This window comes from Mytilus trossulus, chromosome 10 (genome assembly GCF_036588685.1).
Source record: "Mytilus trossulus isolate FHL-02 chromosome 10, PNRI_Mtr1.1.1.hap1, whole genome shotgun sequence".
Taxonomy (NCBI): Eukaryota; Metazoa; Mollusca; class Bivalvia; order Mytilida; family Mytilidae; genus Mytilus; species Mytilus trossulus.
This window is the reverse complement of record NC_086382.1, coordinates 59,928,022-59,942,139: the sequence shown is the minus strand read 5'-3', so window position 1 is coordinate 59,942,139 and position 14,118 is coordinate 59,928,022. Positions and strand designations below refer to the sequence as shown.

The window sequence follows — 14,118 nt, the reverse complement described above, 5'->3', positions numbered from 1 at the left end:
TACAAATGCTAACTCGGATGTCAAGATTGTGATACTTAAATAACGTAAAGGAACGACGTCATACAGATGCATTCCTTGAAGCTTGCTCGATATACGCATTCTTATCGTTTAAGATTTGACATTTAAATAAAGGCAACAGTAGCATACCGCTGTTCAAAACTCATAAATCCATGGACAAAAAACAAAATCGGGGTAACAAACCAAAACCGAGGGAAACGCATTAAATATAAGAGGACAACGAAATAAAACTAAAATGTAACACACACAGTACGGACCGAGCTTCAGACAAAATCCCACGAGAATAACAAATATAACATGAAAACCAAATTCATGAACTTGAAAAATTGGAATAGACAAATACCGTGACACGTCTTATCGCCATGTGAATTTACACTCAAAAATAAGAGAAAACAAACGACGCAACGTTAAACCGATGTAAATTTATATTTCATGCATTGAAGTTGCAAAATTACAACTCAAGATCTACAAGTTGGTCGACCGGGAAAACTTTTGGCAGATTTAAACAACAACTTGAAAAAATATGTCAGATATGGAAATTATTGTATGAGCAACAGGCCACATATGTCCTTGGAAATGTCTAAAACCAATTGCTTAACAGAAGACTTTTGCTATCTCATTATTTATTTTGATATTGTCTAATGAAAAAAATCGATTCAGATATGCCCAATATTTTAAAATGTCTAGAGTAGAGTATCGAATTGGCTTGTAACATTTTATTAAAAGACATTTACTAATGTATCTCCTCGTGTTTTTTTCGTTCTCTAGCTTTTAATCATATTCCTTTCAAATCGTTTTTCCTTACAGCTAACGAACCATATTACGCTGTATTATGATTGCAAATAAAAAAAAAAATTCTATGAGTACTGAAAGATAAAATCATATTGAAGGAGAAAAGAACAAACTAGTTTCTATTTATTGTACCAGTTATTTATTTAAATTGCAAGAATCGGACCAAATAACTAATTTTTAACGATATTGCAGCTAATGTTTTCGTTAGAAGTATAATTATAGTGAAAGAAATCGTATCCAAATTTTAAAACGGTCTCTTCCGATGAAAGGTTAGTTCAGAAGGTGGTTTACTGCAATTTGGTTTCGAGCAAAATAAGAGAAAAATTAAACCAATTGTTTTCGACATTTAATACGATGATTTTTAAATATATACCACAAAAATCCCAAACCAAATACAATCTTTAATGAGCTGTTTTATCCGAACATCATTTAAAATTATTTCCAAACCTGGTGATAAAGGTGATGAGGGATATTCAATCAGCGATGTCACCCAGTAATGACCTTTAGTTTTATCAAGGTCTCCTTAAAAAAATATGTAAATATAATATTTACAATATTGCAGTTATTCAAAAACCTGGTCTATGCTTGAGCACTTATATCTATGATAAAAAAAAAAGATCGAATACATATTCACATTCAAAAATCTTTTCCTGCAAAAATTAGAAACGTATATATTAATTCATTGTTTAGAACCACACCGATTCTTCTAAATATAAAAAGGTTTGTTTTTTTAAAAGAACATGGATAATATAAAGACGGTGCAGATATTTCCTAACATTGTAAGAATAAGGATAGTGATAGTATCCTTATGATTTATTCCTCCTTGGTAAATAAAAAAGACAAGGGATAAGAAAAAACGAAAAGAACACCGAACAGCAAGCTATATAGGGCCCCCAAAAATTAATAGTGGGAAACCGTTCAAACGGGAACCCCAACGGTCTATTATATCTATTTATGTGTTGGGTTGATATATTACCATATTTAAATACATATAATTAATTGGAAATATCATTGTTTTCTTTGTTTCTATGTTCATGACAGTCCATATTTTTGATTTTATATTAATACAAACTTTGACCGTTGTCATTGGGATAGATACAACGTTTAATGATTTAAACAAGAACTATCTGTAAAAAAAGATATCCGACGTATTTAAATTTGAGTATATGTTTAAAACTATCATTTCGATAACCTTCAAAAACACAATGACTTACTGATGCAGGACCTCTTCAATAAAATCTCCATCGTATGTAACTACAAGAAATTCTTTACTAAGTCTTGTTATATTAAGGCAATAATATATAAGAACATTGTGATGACACCTGAAAATTTTATTTGTCAAAAAAATCAGTGGAAATAACAAGAAACAAATATACATTTACTACTGTTTACATTTAACTTAATTCATGGTTAACAAGCTAGAAACTATTAGTAGTATAAGTAGTATCTTTCTGTTTACATTCACCAAAACCCCGCGGAAATCTCACATGCGTAGGTGCGTTCTAAAAGTCATGTACGATTGCACAACAAAGTTTACATTAAAAATTATATAATTGTCCCGAATAAACAGCTGTCATGGATGCAAAGAGCTTTTGGAGAAATAATTATTTTAATAAAAACATAAATCTTTGTAAGATCTAGTTCAAATATTTATAGTTTTTTACTTGCTTTTCATCACGATATAATTTTCGAGACGTTTTTTTAAACACAACCAAATCACCCACCATGACAGCATTTTGTCCAATCACAGAAAGGATTTTCGAGCATGCGTATTCTGTTGCCATAGATCAGCGTCCTGAAGTTTAAAGGGCACAAACCGAAACTATACCGACTACGTCGGAAAAACAGTAGGCCACAAGAATGCAAAAAGAATATTGCAATGTGTATTTATCAATTTCTTTGTTGCATGCATGTAATATACACATAACATTACATCGATAGAGAAACTTCTTTATAAGTTTAAATTAGTTCTCTCACAGAATGTTAAATGGATAAATATGTATATTCTTCAAAAATGTGCAGCTCATAAATACTTTCGATTTTAATTCCTGCACATGCTCTATGCTACGAAAACAATTATCTAGGTTTAGTTCTCTAAGATCAGAACACATTTTCACTAAATAAAGAACTGTTCGTGTTGTTATATTTGAACACTGTGTTAGGTCGAGTTTAAGCAAATGGGAATGATTTTCACAGTTTAAATCATTTACGTTTAATCTGTTGTGCGATTCGTTTATCTCCTCATCATGATCCTGCATTCCCATTGTCGACTTATCGCATTCCATTGGGTCGTTTTCAGGCACGAAGTAGGTACTTGTATCACAAATAGTAGTACTAGTATGAGGTATATCAAATGATTGTGAATCACTATTTTTATTATCATCATACACGTCTTTGATACCATTGCAATACAGAACGTTTAATGATTTCAGTCGTTTACAATTCTTTGCAAGATATATTACACCATAAGCAGTAATCATGTGACATTTTTTAAGATATATGTCTGTTAGATACATGCAATGTTTTGCTGCGAAGAAAAGGGACGTGTTAGATAATTCTTCGGCATTTTCTAATGTAACTGATTGCAGAAATTTGACAGAAGTAAACAAATTCAGCAATCCATCTTCAAATATTGTATCTAATCGAATTAGCTGTAATTGTGTAAGTCTATGACAGCATTCAGATAATGTAGAAATATACGAATTAATACCACTATTACCCTCGTTTAAAAACTTGTCAAACTGAACAGATTTTAGTAACGAACAATGCCTAGCTATATAAGTTAGTCCTCTGTATGTTGTTTGTACGCATCCTCGAATATCTAAAAGTCGGAGACTGGATGCTCGATTGGCTAATAATCTTAATCCACTATCATCAAAGATCTCGGATCGAACTATAATCTTTGTCAAGCTATAGAGAGGTACAGAAATACTGACGATAGAATTTGAAATTTGCGAAGTAAGTAAATGTAATTCTTCAATATTTTGACTCTTTTCTAAACCTCTTGCAATCGTATCGTCGTTCAGACTGTGCCATCCTTTTAAAGTAAGCGATTTTAAATTTGGTTGTTTTCTGAGCAAGGAGATCAAGTGTGAATCTACATACTGATTTCCAGACCATTCTATGTCAAGAGATACAAGCGACAGTTGAGTAAGAAGGTTTAAATGTCGACGTATGTCTGTATTAGGTTCAAACACAACGAAAAGGTGCTTTAAAAATCCTAATTTCTTCACAACTGTTTCTAAATATTGATATGTAGATACTCTGTTGTTTACGTGTAAAGATTCTAAATTTTTCCACTGAATATTTGGAAACGTAAAACATGCAACCAATGCAGATAAAGGAATGTGTATATGTCTGACATGCTGGTTTATCTTTGCAAGGTGTAAATAACAATATGAAAAATTCTTGTAATCTTTCGCATAATTATAGTTTCTCCACAGTCTTGGAGAAAGGCTTAGCTCTTGCCATAAAATACATGCATGCCATGCTCCATTTATTAAGTCCTTTTGAGGAAGATATGAAAAAATATTAAGTATGATTTCCGATGGCAATTCGTTTATATACATAATGTCGCAAGTTGAGTTGATTCATTCATTATTAAATTGTGTGTTCAAATAATAGCCAATTTCGTCGATGGATTATTGAATTGGGATTCATTTTGAATCTGAAAATAGAAACATGGAAACAAAAATTAAAAAAAATCAAGCAGATCTTATAATGTAATAAATGTGAGTTGATTGTAATGGACAAAAGACGTCTGCAAACAAAATGATTTAAACTGTGTAATTACGTGCACCGTTCCAAATGAAACGCAAGTGTTTGTTTATGTTGGTACCTTCTGTAGACTGGTAAAAAATACACATCAAAATCCAGGAAAGTTTCAAATTTCCCGGAAAAATAAACTTCATTTAACTTTTCTATACACATGTCCCTGCCTTAAGGTTCATCTTAAGGAGATGAAAAATATGGCCGTTTTCACACAACAAAATTTACTACAAGTACAGACAAACTGATAGATCTAGGACAGTTTTAAGACATGACAGGAACTAGATATATAAAATGTATATGTAGTCTAGGTTTCAGATGTGAAGTTTTTTTTCAGTCTGCAGAAGACCCGAGTTTCATTTGATACATCCACTCAGTTACACAGTTTAAATCAAGTATTCAATTGTGTACAGATATCTTGTCAATAGACATGTTACGAAAAGGTATATTCACGACGCTGAGGTTGACAAATTGCATTTTAAATGTGGGGTTGTGTCAAAACACAAAAGAGATTACCTGTGTATACATTGAATATAATTTAAAAACCTGCATTGATCCTTTTGGAGGAAATTCCGTATGGAACGAATATTCAATAACATTTTTACCATAAGAAATATGAGAAATAGATAGCAATGCAAAAAATTAGAGAAAAAAAAGGGGGGGGGGGGGGGGGGCGTTCATGTAAATGCAGTAGATGTGCGGGGCAACGGAGACACGGGGTACATACGTGCGTGAATTCTTCGGCGAGCCCTTAGCAGGTCTTTCAAATAATCTGGTATTATAATTGTATACCTACCCGTGAATAAGTTTCTTACGGTAATTTTTTTGAAGTTATGAAAAGCAAGCAAAGGAGTGTATGCATTTCGATCCACTTGTTTAACACCTATTTTTTATTTAACGGGGTCTATTTTAAAACACTTTAAACAGCTTTTTGTTTTACAATTTCAACTTGAAACATGTTGCATTATAGTTTTGGGAAATTTCGAATACATGTATTTTTTCCCTTTATTTCCTTACAACTTTGACTTAATTTGAACATTTCTTTATAAGGGGTTTGTGATTATTGATTGTTGGTTGCTTTACACCCAGTGGCAATTATTTCATACGCGTTCATAACGGTAAGAGGTTTGTGTAATACATGCCCCCGCTTCTCACCGGTTGAACATCACTGCAGCGTTTCAAATGCATGATAGTAAAATGACTTTGCATTTACACCTTAACACCACTTAATACAGATATTTTGTATTTTATAAATTCCTGAAACGTTTTGTGAAAATTCGCCAACCGTTTCATTAAAAAATGACGATAGTTAAATAAACACCGATGATCGATGGGTCTTTTCTCTATTTAAAATAACAATGCTAGGGGTTCTCTAAAAATATTTATGGCGGGTTTTTTTTTATATCAAATCTGTTGGATGTGTACCTATTACAACTCTACTTAGGTACCTTTTTTCAGGGAGGGGGAGGGGGCAAGGATTCAATTTGAAAAAAGGCAGGACAGGAGTTTCGAGATTAAAAAAATGGCAGAATGAGCAACTTCACATAAAATAGACAGGATGACAATTCATGTCAAACAAGGCTGAATAAACTAATAAAAAGTCCGGATAGAATAGGGCGATAAAAAGGCAGGAAATATATAACAAAAATGTTAAAACCCGCAATACTTTTCATTAGCAAGTCCTAAGTCAGGGGCCTGTAGTTCAGTGTTAGTCGTTAGCTACTGTCTGTCATATTTGTTCTTCGAAAATGTTTACCTTTACAGACGCAACCAACTTGGAAGCTTAACCATGAGTAGAAAGAAGAAAATGTAAACAAATGAATTTTCTATATCAGAGTGTCGGATATATGTCGAACACGCTATAAAGCACTTAAAAACTTTCAGTCATTGGAAGCTTATGAAGACACCCGAGAGAGAAAAATCAACCAGACTTAAGATAAAATTTAGAATGGAAATGAGGAATGTGTCAGAGAGACAACAACCCGACCAAAGAGCAGATAACAACCGAAATCAAATATTCATTCCTTGCTTCGTAATAAGCCTTGTCCATGTCAAAAGCCGCTTCGGGAAGTAACTATATTATACCGCATACCCTAAACCAAAAACATGAATTGACATACCTGTAATTAAAGCCGTTTTGATGTAATTACCCTTACTATTAAGAAAAGAAAAAAGTCGTACCTTTTCCCTATCACTACAACATCACCAGACAGTTTGTTTGGTAACTTTCATATATATAAACAAATATTTAAGATATCTTTCGTCAATAAATACTTGTGTATCGTAGTAATACATGTACATTTAAACCTGTAAATCAAGTTTATAAATTTAGGTCAGAAATGTGTACATGTATGTATAATTGAGTTGACTTCTCTTACAGTGTTGGTTTATGACAAAGTTGTAAACAAACAAGTAAACTAATTAGATTTATCAATGAATTTCAGGTGCATATTTTAAAACTTGTCTCGCAATAAATCAATATTTCATTTCTTTAAAGGATAATATGCAGGGAGAACTAGTCGTCCTATAAAAGACAAAATGTAGACCTTAGGCCGTATTCACATTGACCTAAACTCGGTGTTGTGTTAGTGTAACTCACACATAAACTAAACATCATTATGTTCTCATTGATAAAACTCAATGTTTACATGTAGTGTAAATCATGTTTTGTCTACATGCAGTCGACAGTCGATGTAGGCCTTGTGTAGGTTAAGTGTACACAAAACTAGGCATTCAGAACTTTCACTTTCCCATGTATATTTAGAAAAGAAGCGATTTTTATATAAAATTGATACATATAACACTTATTAATAAAGTTTTTTACAGAAATATATGTCTAAACTTGATTATTTGTTATAAAAAAATAACGTAGACTTATTCACCGCTTATCAAGACAAACAAGACTCATCCATCATCATTGTCGAACACATAATTCATTTGAAAACGTCTTCCCGAATCGACTGGACGTACACACTTGATAGAAATATTTGCCACTGGTATTTACTCAAACAACGATTCACTCATAAATGCATCACTGAAAAAGGGTGAGGCTAATTGTTTGTGTGTGCAGTATCTCAAGTTCGTTGACAAAAGTTAGAAAAAAACATGACCCCCTCCTTTTGCTAAATACTCCTTGGAGAAAAAATGCCATTTGAAACAAACAGAAAAGATAGAAATGTAGTGATCCTTAACATCGCAATTCTATTTCTTCGTCTGGTATGTAAGCAAGCTGATGCAGCCTACGTTTTTAATACGCAATCGAGACATCTGAGTCAGAATTTTTTCTCGGGCGAAAGTTTATATTTATTTTTTTTTTCTATGGTACCAATTCAATATGTGACACTATAATGTATGGGCAAACTTTGGATGGAGAACATTTGTTCATTCAAATCATCTGTATGACCCGATTTTTTTTAATCAACTTGTGGTAAAATCACGCCCCCTTTTTTTTTTAAAGTCAAATGGTCGTTCCCTATAACTGCTAGAAAAGTTGTTCGAAAATTTGAATTCTGTTCTACGTAATGAACATTTAAATGACATATAGTTACAAGTGTGAACAAAACTTATGTACAGGTAGCAGCTAAACAAGGTGTATAGATGTGAACAAAGTTAATGTGAAACTAGTGTGCATTACATTAAACCAAATGTAAACATGTTTACTCTACACAGCGTTTGATGTGAACACGGCCTTATGTTTATTCAAATAAATGCAGTTATTCCTAAAAGGGGTAGTAGTATGCATAAAAAATTACAAAATAACAGTGCACAATACATAAAAAAAATAAGAAAAATACACTCAGGATAAGCATTTATATCTATACAAATCTTGCTGTTGCTATTTACCCGTCTAACTATAAATGTAAGTCTTTATGTATATAACTTTTATTTGCTTGTACTTTAATGGCCCAATGTTAATGCATAATAAAAATGCAAACAAGTTAAAAATGTATACAATAGAGAGGGACGGCCAGAGAGGACCATTGTCGTTCAAAAGTATGATGTATAGGTTTTCAGCCTAGCTGCAGATCACCTACAGACCTCATATAGAATTTGCGAAAATGTTCTGTATTGAGATAACATGGTACATCTGTCTAAACTACGATGCATCAGGTTTCACGCCTCTGTTTTGACCAAACGTGCTGCGTATTTATACGTCCCGAACAGTTTAACGGCTGGAACTCTGTTTAATGGATTTTAAATTAGCTGGGCATTGTTATAATGTTATACTCATACAATTCTTTGTAAAAGTCCTCTGTCTATAAATTTTGGGTTATCATCTATAGGACTTTTTTTCATATTTAGTAAAGCAGCAGTATTAGTTAGGATATATACATTTTAAATGAACACTTCTCACGATCTATTTCAAAAACGTATCTTATTTATTGAAGTGTCATAACTAGATAATGTTTGGCTATTACAAACGTTTTCTATGTACGTTGTATATGTGCTATGATCTTTGCGTGATCACTGTCTCATTATCTTTAATGCCCATCTCATATCTTATTGAAATTTAAAATAACATTGATATTGACATTGTACTTTAATACATTGAATGTTATTACAGTCGAAATGAAAAAAATATTATGAAAAAAAATAATTTAAAAAAAATACATACACACTTAAACTCATAATACGTGTTTGGAATGAAGGCTATACAAGGGAACGCAAAATATGATTGCAGGCGCCGTTGCATATATTTTACTAAAAGAGTGTGTGGTACATTTTTGTACATATGAATATAAGACGCAATCACATGGTGGGGAAAACAGCAGGTTATAATATCAATAATGTGGTCATTTTTTTTATAAATTTCCTGTTTACAAAACTTTGAATTTTTCGAAAAACTAGGAATTTTCTTATTCCAGGCATAGATTACCTTAGCCGTATTTGGCACAATTTTTTGGATTTTTGAATCATTAATGCTCTTCAACTTTGTACTTGTTTGACTTTATATATATATTATGAACGTCACTGATGAGTCTTATGTAGACGAAACGCGCGTCTGGCATACTAAATTATAATCCTGGTACCTTTGATTACAGAGAAATGTTTTCTGTTTTTGAATTTCGAAATAAACCGCGTCCCAGTTTTAAGACACGTTCTAAAAACTGTAAGTAAAACCTAATTTACAAAAACATACATCAATACGTGTATTTGTAGGGCTTTTTTGCTATAAACGTCGTATGTTCTTTCCAACGTGTGTCATCAGGAATAATTTTGTAATAAAGGTCCAATAATTAGTTAAGTAATGCAAATACTTTCGTCTTGTGTTTTAATTGAGGACAATTCAATAACCCGTTCGTTTATCTTTATACACCCCAAAAATATGCAAGTGTCAAATACTTTTCTACATAATGCATCAACTTCATTTAAGTTAAGATTCATTGTTAGATATAGTTCTCTAATATCAGGACACATTTTAGCAAAAGAAAGAATTGTCCTTGGTAAAATATTCTCACACTTTGTCATATCGAGAGTAAGTAAATGTGAGTGTTGATAGCTTAAGTCACTGTAGCGGAACACATCAATTCTCTCGGTAGCTAATTGCAATTTTGTCTTCTGTCTTGTACCCGTAATATCATCCTCAACGACAACACAAGCAGTTTTATCACTTAATTCTATAGTTGAATGATTGATATAATCTTTAATACCAAAACAGCTTTTGATTGTTAATGTCTGAAGCCTTTGACTGTGCTTAACAAGGTACATTATGCCATACGCAGAAATTTTATGACAGTTCTTTAAAGTGATTTGCTTTAGATTTGAGCAATATTTTCCTAAAGCACATATTGCTATATCACTGATTGTGTCGCAATCCGACAAGGCTAGACATTCTAAATACTTTGTAGACTTGAATAAACAAACTATGTCATCATCCAAAGTAAGCTTCATTCCAACAAACGTAATAGTTTTAAGTTTCGGGCAACCCTCAGCTAGTGCATGAAAGCTGAAATTAAGTCTGTCGTTTATTATGAATGTTAGGTTTCCAAATTTTAGCGATTCTAGATGTGGACAATGTTTTGAAATTTCTGTTAGTCCTTTAAACGTTATGTTTGAGCACTCTATGACATCTAAATTACGTAGATTAGTTGCGCGTTTGACTAACTGGCTAATTCCTGTGTCATCAAATTTTGTCGAACGGAGTGTGAAGTCTGTTAATCCAGGAATCGGTAAATTACCGTTGACTATTAAGTTTGATATTTCAGAATTGGACAAATATAGCGTTTCGATGTTATTAAAATCATTAAGAATCAAAGCTACTGTTTCACTGCGTAAGGTGTACCATCCTCTCAGTACGAGTTTTTTAAGGCAACTCTGTTTTGTAAGAAATCTAATTAAATTGTTGTCTATATTTTGCGGTCCGTACCAACCAAAATCTATTGATATCATCTTTAATCCTTCTAAAAGTTTCAGACAGCGTTGCATGTCAAACTTTGAACCAAAATACGCTTGGAAATATTTTATAGATGTTAAGTTTTGTACAATGGTATCAACAAGATATCCTGACACTGGATCAGTCAGATGTAAATATTCCAAGTTCGACAGCTGAATGCCGGAAAATGCAAAAAGATAATTTCCAAGAATCTGATATAAATGAGTTGGGTGTATCACAAGAGTACAAACAAAGCTATTTATTTTTGCAAAGTGCGAATAGGATTGATCTGGATCGTCATATGCTAGATTAAATGCCAAATGTTTCCATAATCTTGGCCATAAACTTAGCTCATTCCACACATCACATACAAGGCTTACTCCGTGTACCAAGTCTCGTTGGTGAAGATAAGAGAATATTTTCAATAAAACCTCTGGTGGTAAGTCTATTACCAACATGATAATGATTACTCTTGTATAATATTCTGCTATTGATATCCCTCCTCAGTTTTTGATGTGGTTCTAGAAAATAAATATGTTACACATGAATACTGTCAAATCGGTTAGTGATTTATGTTTGCCTGACGTCCATAAAAGGATTTGTCGAACGATTGCCACACAACTAAACCCTTACGTAGACAGGATCAAGTTGAGGGTAACTGAAGTATAGAAATATGATCATCTTTAATTTAGATGACAGTCAACTCCTTGCCATATTGGTACGTCCGTTGGTTGTGTGGGATTGATTAATTAGCAGCATGTACAGCCTGAATTGACGTTAAATCCGATGCATCGTTAAGCGAGTACCAAACTTATTGCATGTTTAGGAATCATTGTAGCAAATCTGATGGGTACGTAGGTGCAAGGCTAGAAACTTTAAGTCCGGTATATATCATTGTTTCTAATGCCATCTTAAATTTGCACTATATATTTGTCTGTCCTTGACATTAGCAAACAGTAATTAGAACATACAGAGACGTCAGATCATTCGAAGACATCACTGTAATATCGTGCTTTGTTTTAGCATTGCTATATTTTTATAATCAGTATATAAACAAAGAAAATTGGTTGAATAAAATTGCTACGCTTGTGGAATTTGTTCCTTATTCTTTTCTAACTTAATTTATCTCAACAAATCCGACCATTTGATTATTGGGAATAATCTGAAACTGTTCAAGAATTTGTCAATATGTGTCAAGTATATGATTGAAAAAGAGATATTGCATATCTCTCAGGTGATTTTACAATAACTAAACTTGCATATCCAGAAATTAACGCCACTTAGCTTATTTGAATATTATACTAAAGAAGTCGGATACGGGTCACGTAAATTAAATTAAAATTATCGGGAATTATGAAAAAAATGTCTTGTTTTAATTTTAATTTACTAGTAAGTGATAGTCAGGTTATCGGGGCAGAAAATAAATATACACAACAACATACACCATTTCGACGAAACATATTGACTATTGTTCCAAAAATCAAGGGTCCTGAGCTATTTTAAAAATCGAAGCAGGAGGCTTTTAACATTGCAGTGTAAAATGCAGTGCAAACTTTGTGTGGAAAATTGGCTTACAAGTCCATTAGAAAAACAGGTTGTCGGGTGAAATTTGAAACGAAACCTAAATGTCTAACGAATAAGCTAGTCCAAACCTTGTATATGTAGTCGTTAAATAAACTCGAGGTACCCACGTAAAGTTAAAATGCTCCTATTTCAAGAAGAACAATGTCACGAAAACTCGAAAAATTCACTTAATTTGGGTTCATTTGTATTATTTTGACCGCCTGACAACTTTCCGGAAAAAATCAGTGATTGTAAATAAGGACTCTGTGACGGGCAACTTAAAATATCCGTGTTTTAAAGATTTTAATGATATCAAGCCTGTCCATTTCAAACTATTATCACGTGGTACAGTTCTCATATACATATTATGAATATTAATTAGCAAAAGCACTACTAATTTCTGGTTATGGGGTAGCTGTTTCATTGGCAAACATATTACATCTGTTTATAATATAATACCCGACTTTTAAGCTCGTGTAGTCCTGAACATGCATGAAATATTTGCCACTTGATATTTTGGAAGGGATGGTGGTATAGAATATAATTATATGTGCCAGAACTAGAAAAAGTCATTTTGCCTCCTTCACTTCCCAGGATATCAAGTGTCCGTTCCCTTACTACGATCTGATGATATAGCCCATTAATTTTCTTTTCTCTTCTTATTGCCAAATTTTATCAGAACCGATGGCAGATGTTATAACTAAATAAGAAATGTGTGTTACAGTTATCCTCTTCATTCTTCTTCGTATTTGCAAAGATGTCCTATAAAGGCTACCATACCATACACACCGTTTATCCCATACATGTATGTAGATCACATGCGAATATACATGGCATTCATAATTTTTTTAATATCATTTAAACTATAAACGATGCCATATTATATGTGTGCGCCGTGCGGTACATTGTGACTCTGTCATCGTATACTATCTACCTTTTTTAAAAACAAAGAAGTAGAGAGGAAAGTCCTTACTAAAACTAAAAGAAATAAACATCTTCTCGGCCACTAAACTTTTGACTTTTGGTTCGTAAATTCTCTTCCCTCTACCTGACATACATATAAAATATAAAGGACATTGTCATTCACATAACAGATCGACAGTCTTATAAATTTGATCTCAATACATACCTCGTCGTAGCTCTAAACAAATATTCAGGGATCAATAACTTTAGATTGTAATTTCTATTTTTAAATTATGACAGCCATATGGAGCGCATACAGTGGAGATCAGTTCTAACCTCTCATTAAATCTGTCAGAATCTGTCAGGAGAACTGTTCTAGAACAGTACGTAGAACTGTCAGCCTGACACCTTTTGGTCAGTTCTAGGTTAGAACTGTTCTAGCTAGAACTGACTTGGTCAGTTCTAGTTAGAACTGATTTGGACAGTTCTACCTAGAACTGATCCTGACAGTTCTACCCTAGAACTGATCCTGACAGTTCTACCTAGAACTGACCAAATATTTGGTCAGTTCTACTTCTAGAACAGTTCTGCGGTTAGAATTGATTACAAATTCTACGGCTACGAGTCGGAATTGATTTATAAATTCTACGGCTAGAATTGATTTATAAATCCTACTGCTAAAATTGATTTATAAATTCTAC

General features: G+C 32.8%; 2 protein-coding genes across 2 annotated transcripts; both read right to left on the bottom strand.

Moving 5' to 3' along the window:
• Nucleotides 1-2,288: 2,288 nt before the first annotated feature.
• Nucleotides 2,289-4,472, bottom strand: LOC134686437 (uncharacterized). Its single transcript, XM_063546103.1, has one exon. It carries the CDS (start codon nt 4,377-4,379, stop codon nt 2,784-2,786), a length of 1,596 nt encoding a protein of 531 aa, XP_063402173.1. The 5' UTR covers nt 4,380-4,472; the 3' UTR covers nt 2,289-2,783.
• Nucleotides 4,473-9,055: 4,583 nt separating this feature from the next.
• Nucleotides 9,056-13,684, bottom strand: LOC134686436 (uncharacterized). The gene is made up of 2 exons (XM_063546102.1): nt 13,644-13,684; nt 9,056-11,472 (listed from the first exon to the last, which is right to left on the bottom strand). Exon 2 carries the CDS (start codon nt 11,407-11,409, stop codon nt 9,820-9,822), a length of 1,590 nt encoding a protein of 529 aa, XP_063402172.1. The 5' UTR covers nt 11,410-11,472; nt 13,644-13,684; the 3' UTR covers nt 9,056-9,819.
• Between the last annotated feature and the right edge of the window lie 434 nt (nt 13,685-14,118).

Bases quoted from the DNA above. Each gene is read 5' to 3' on its own strand.
- LOC134686437 (XM_063546103.1), bottom strand. From the start codon at position 4,379: ATGTATATAAACGAATTGCCATCGGAAATCATACTTAATATTTTTTCA.
- LOC134686436 (XM_063546102.1), bottom strand. From the start codon at position 11,409: ATGTTGGTAATAGACTTACCACCAGAGGTTTTATTGAAAATATTCTCT.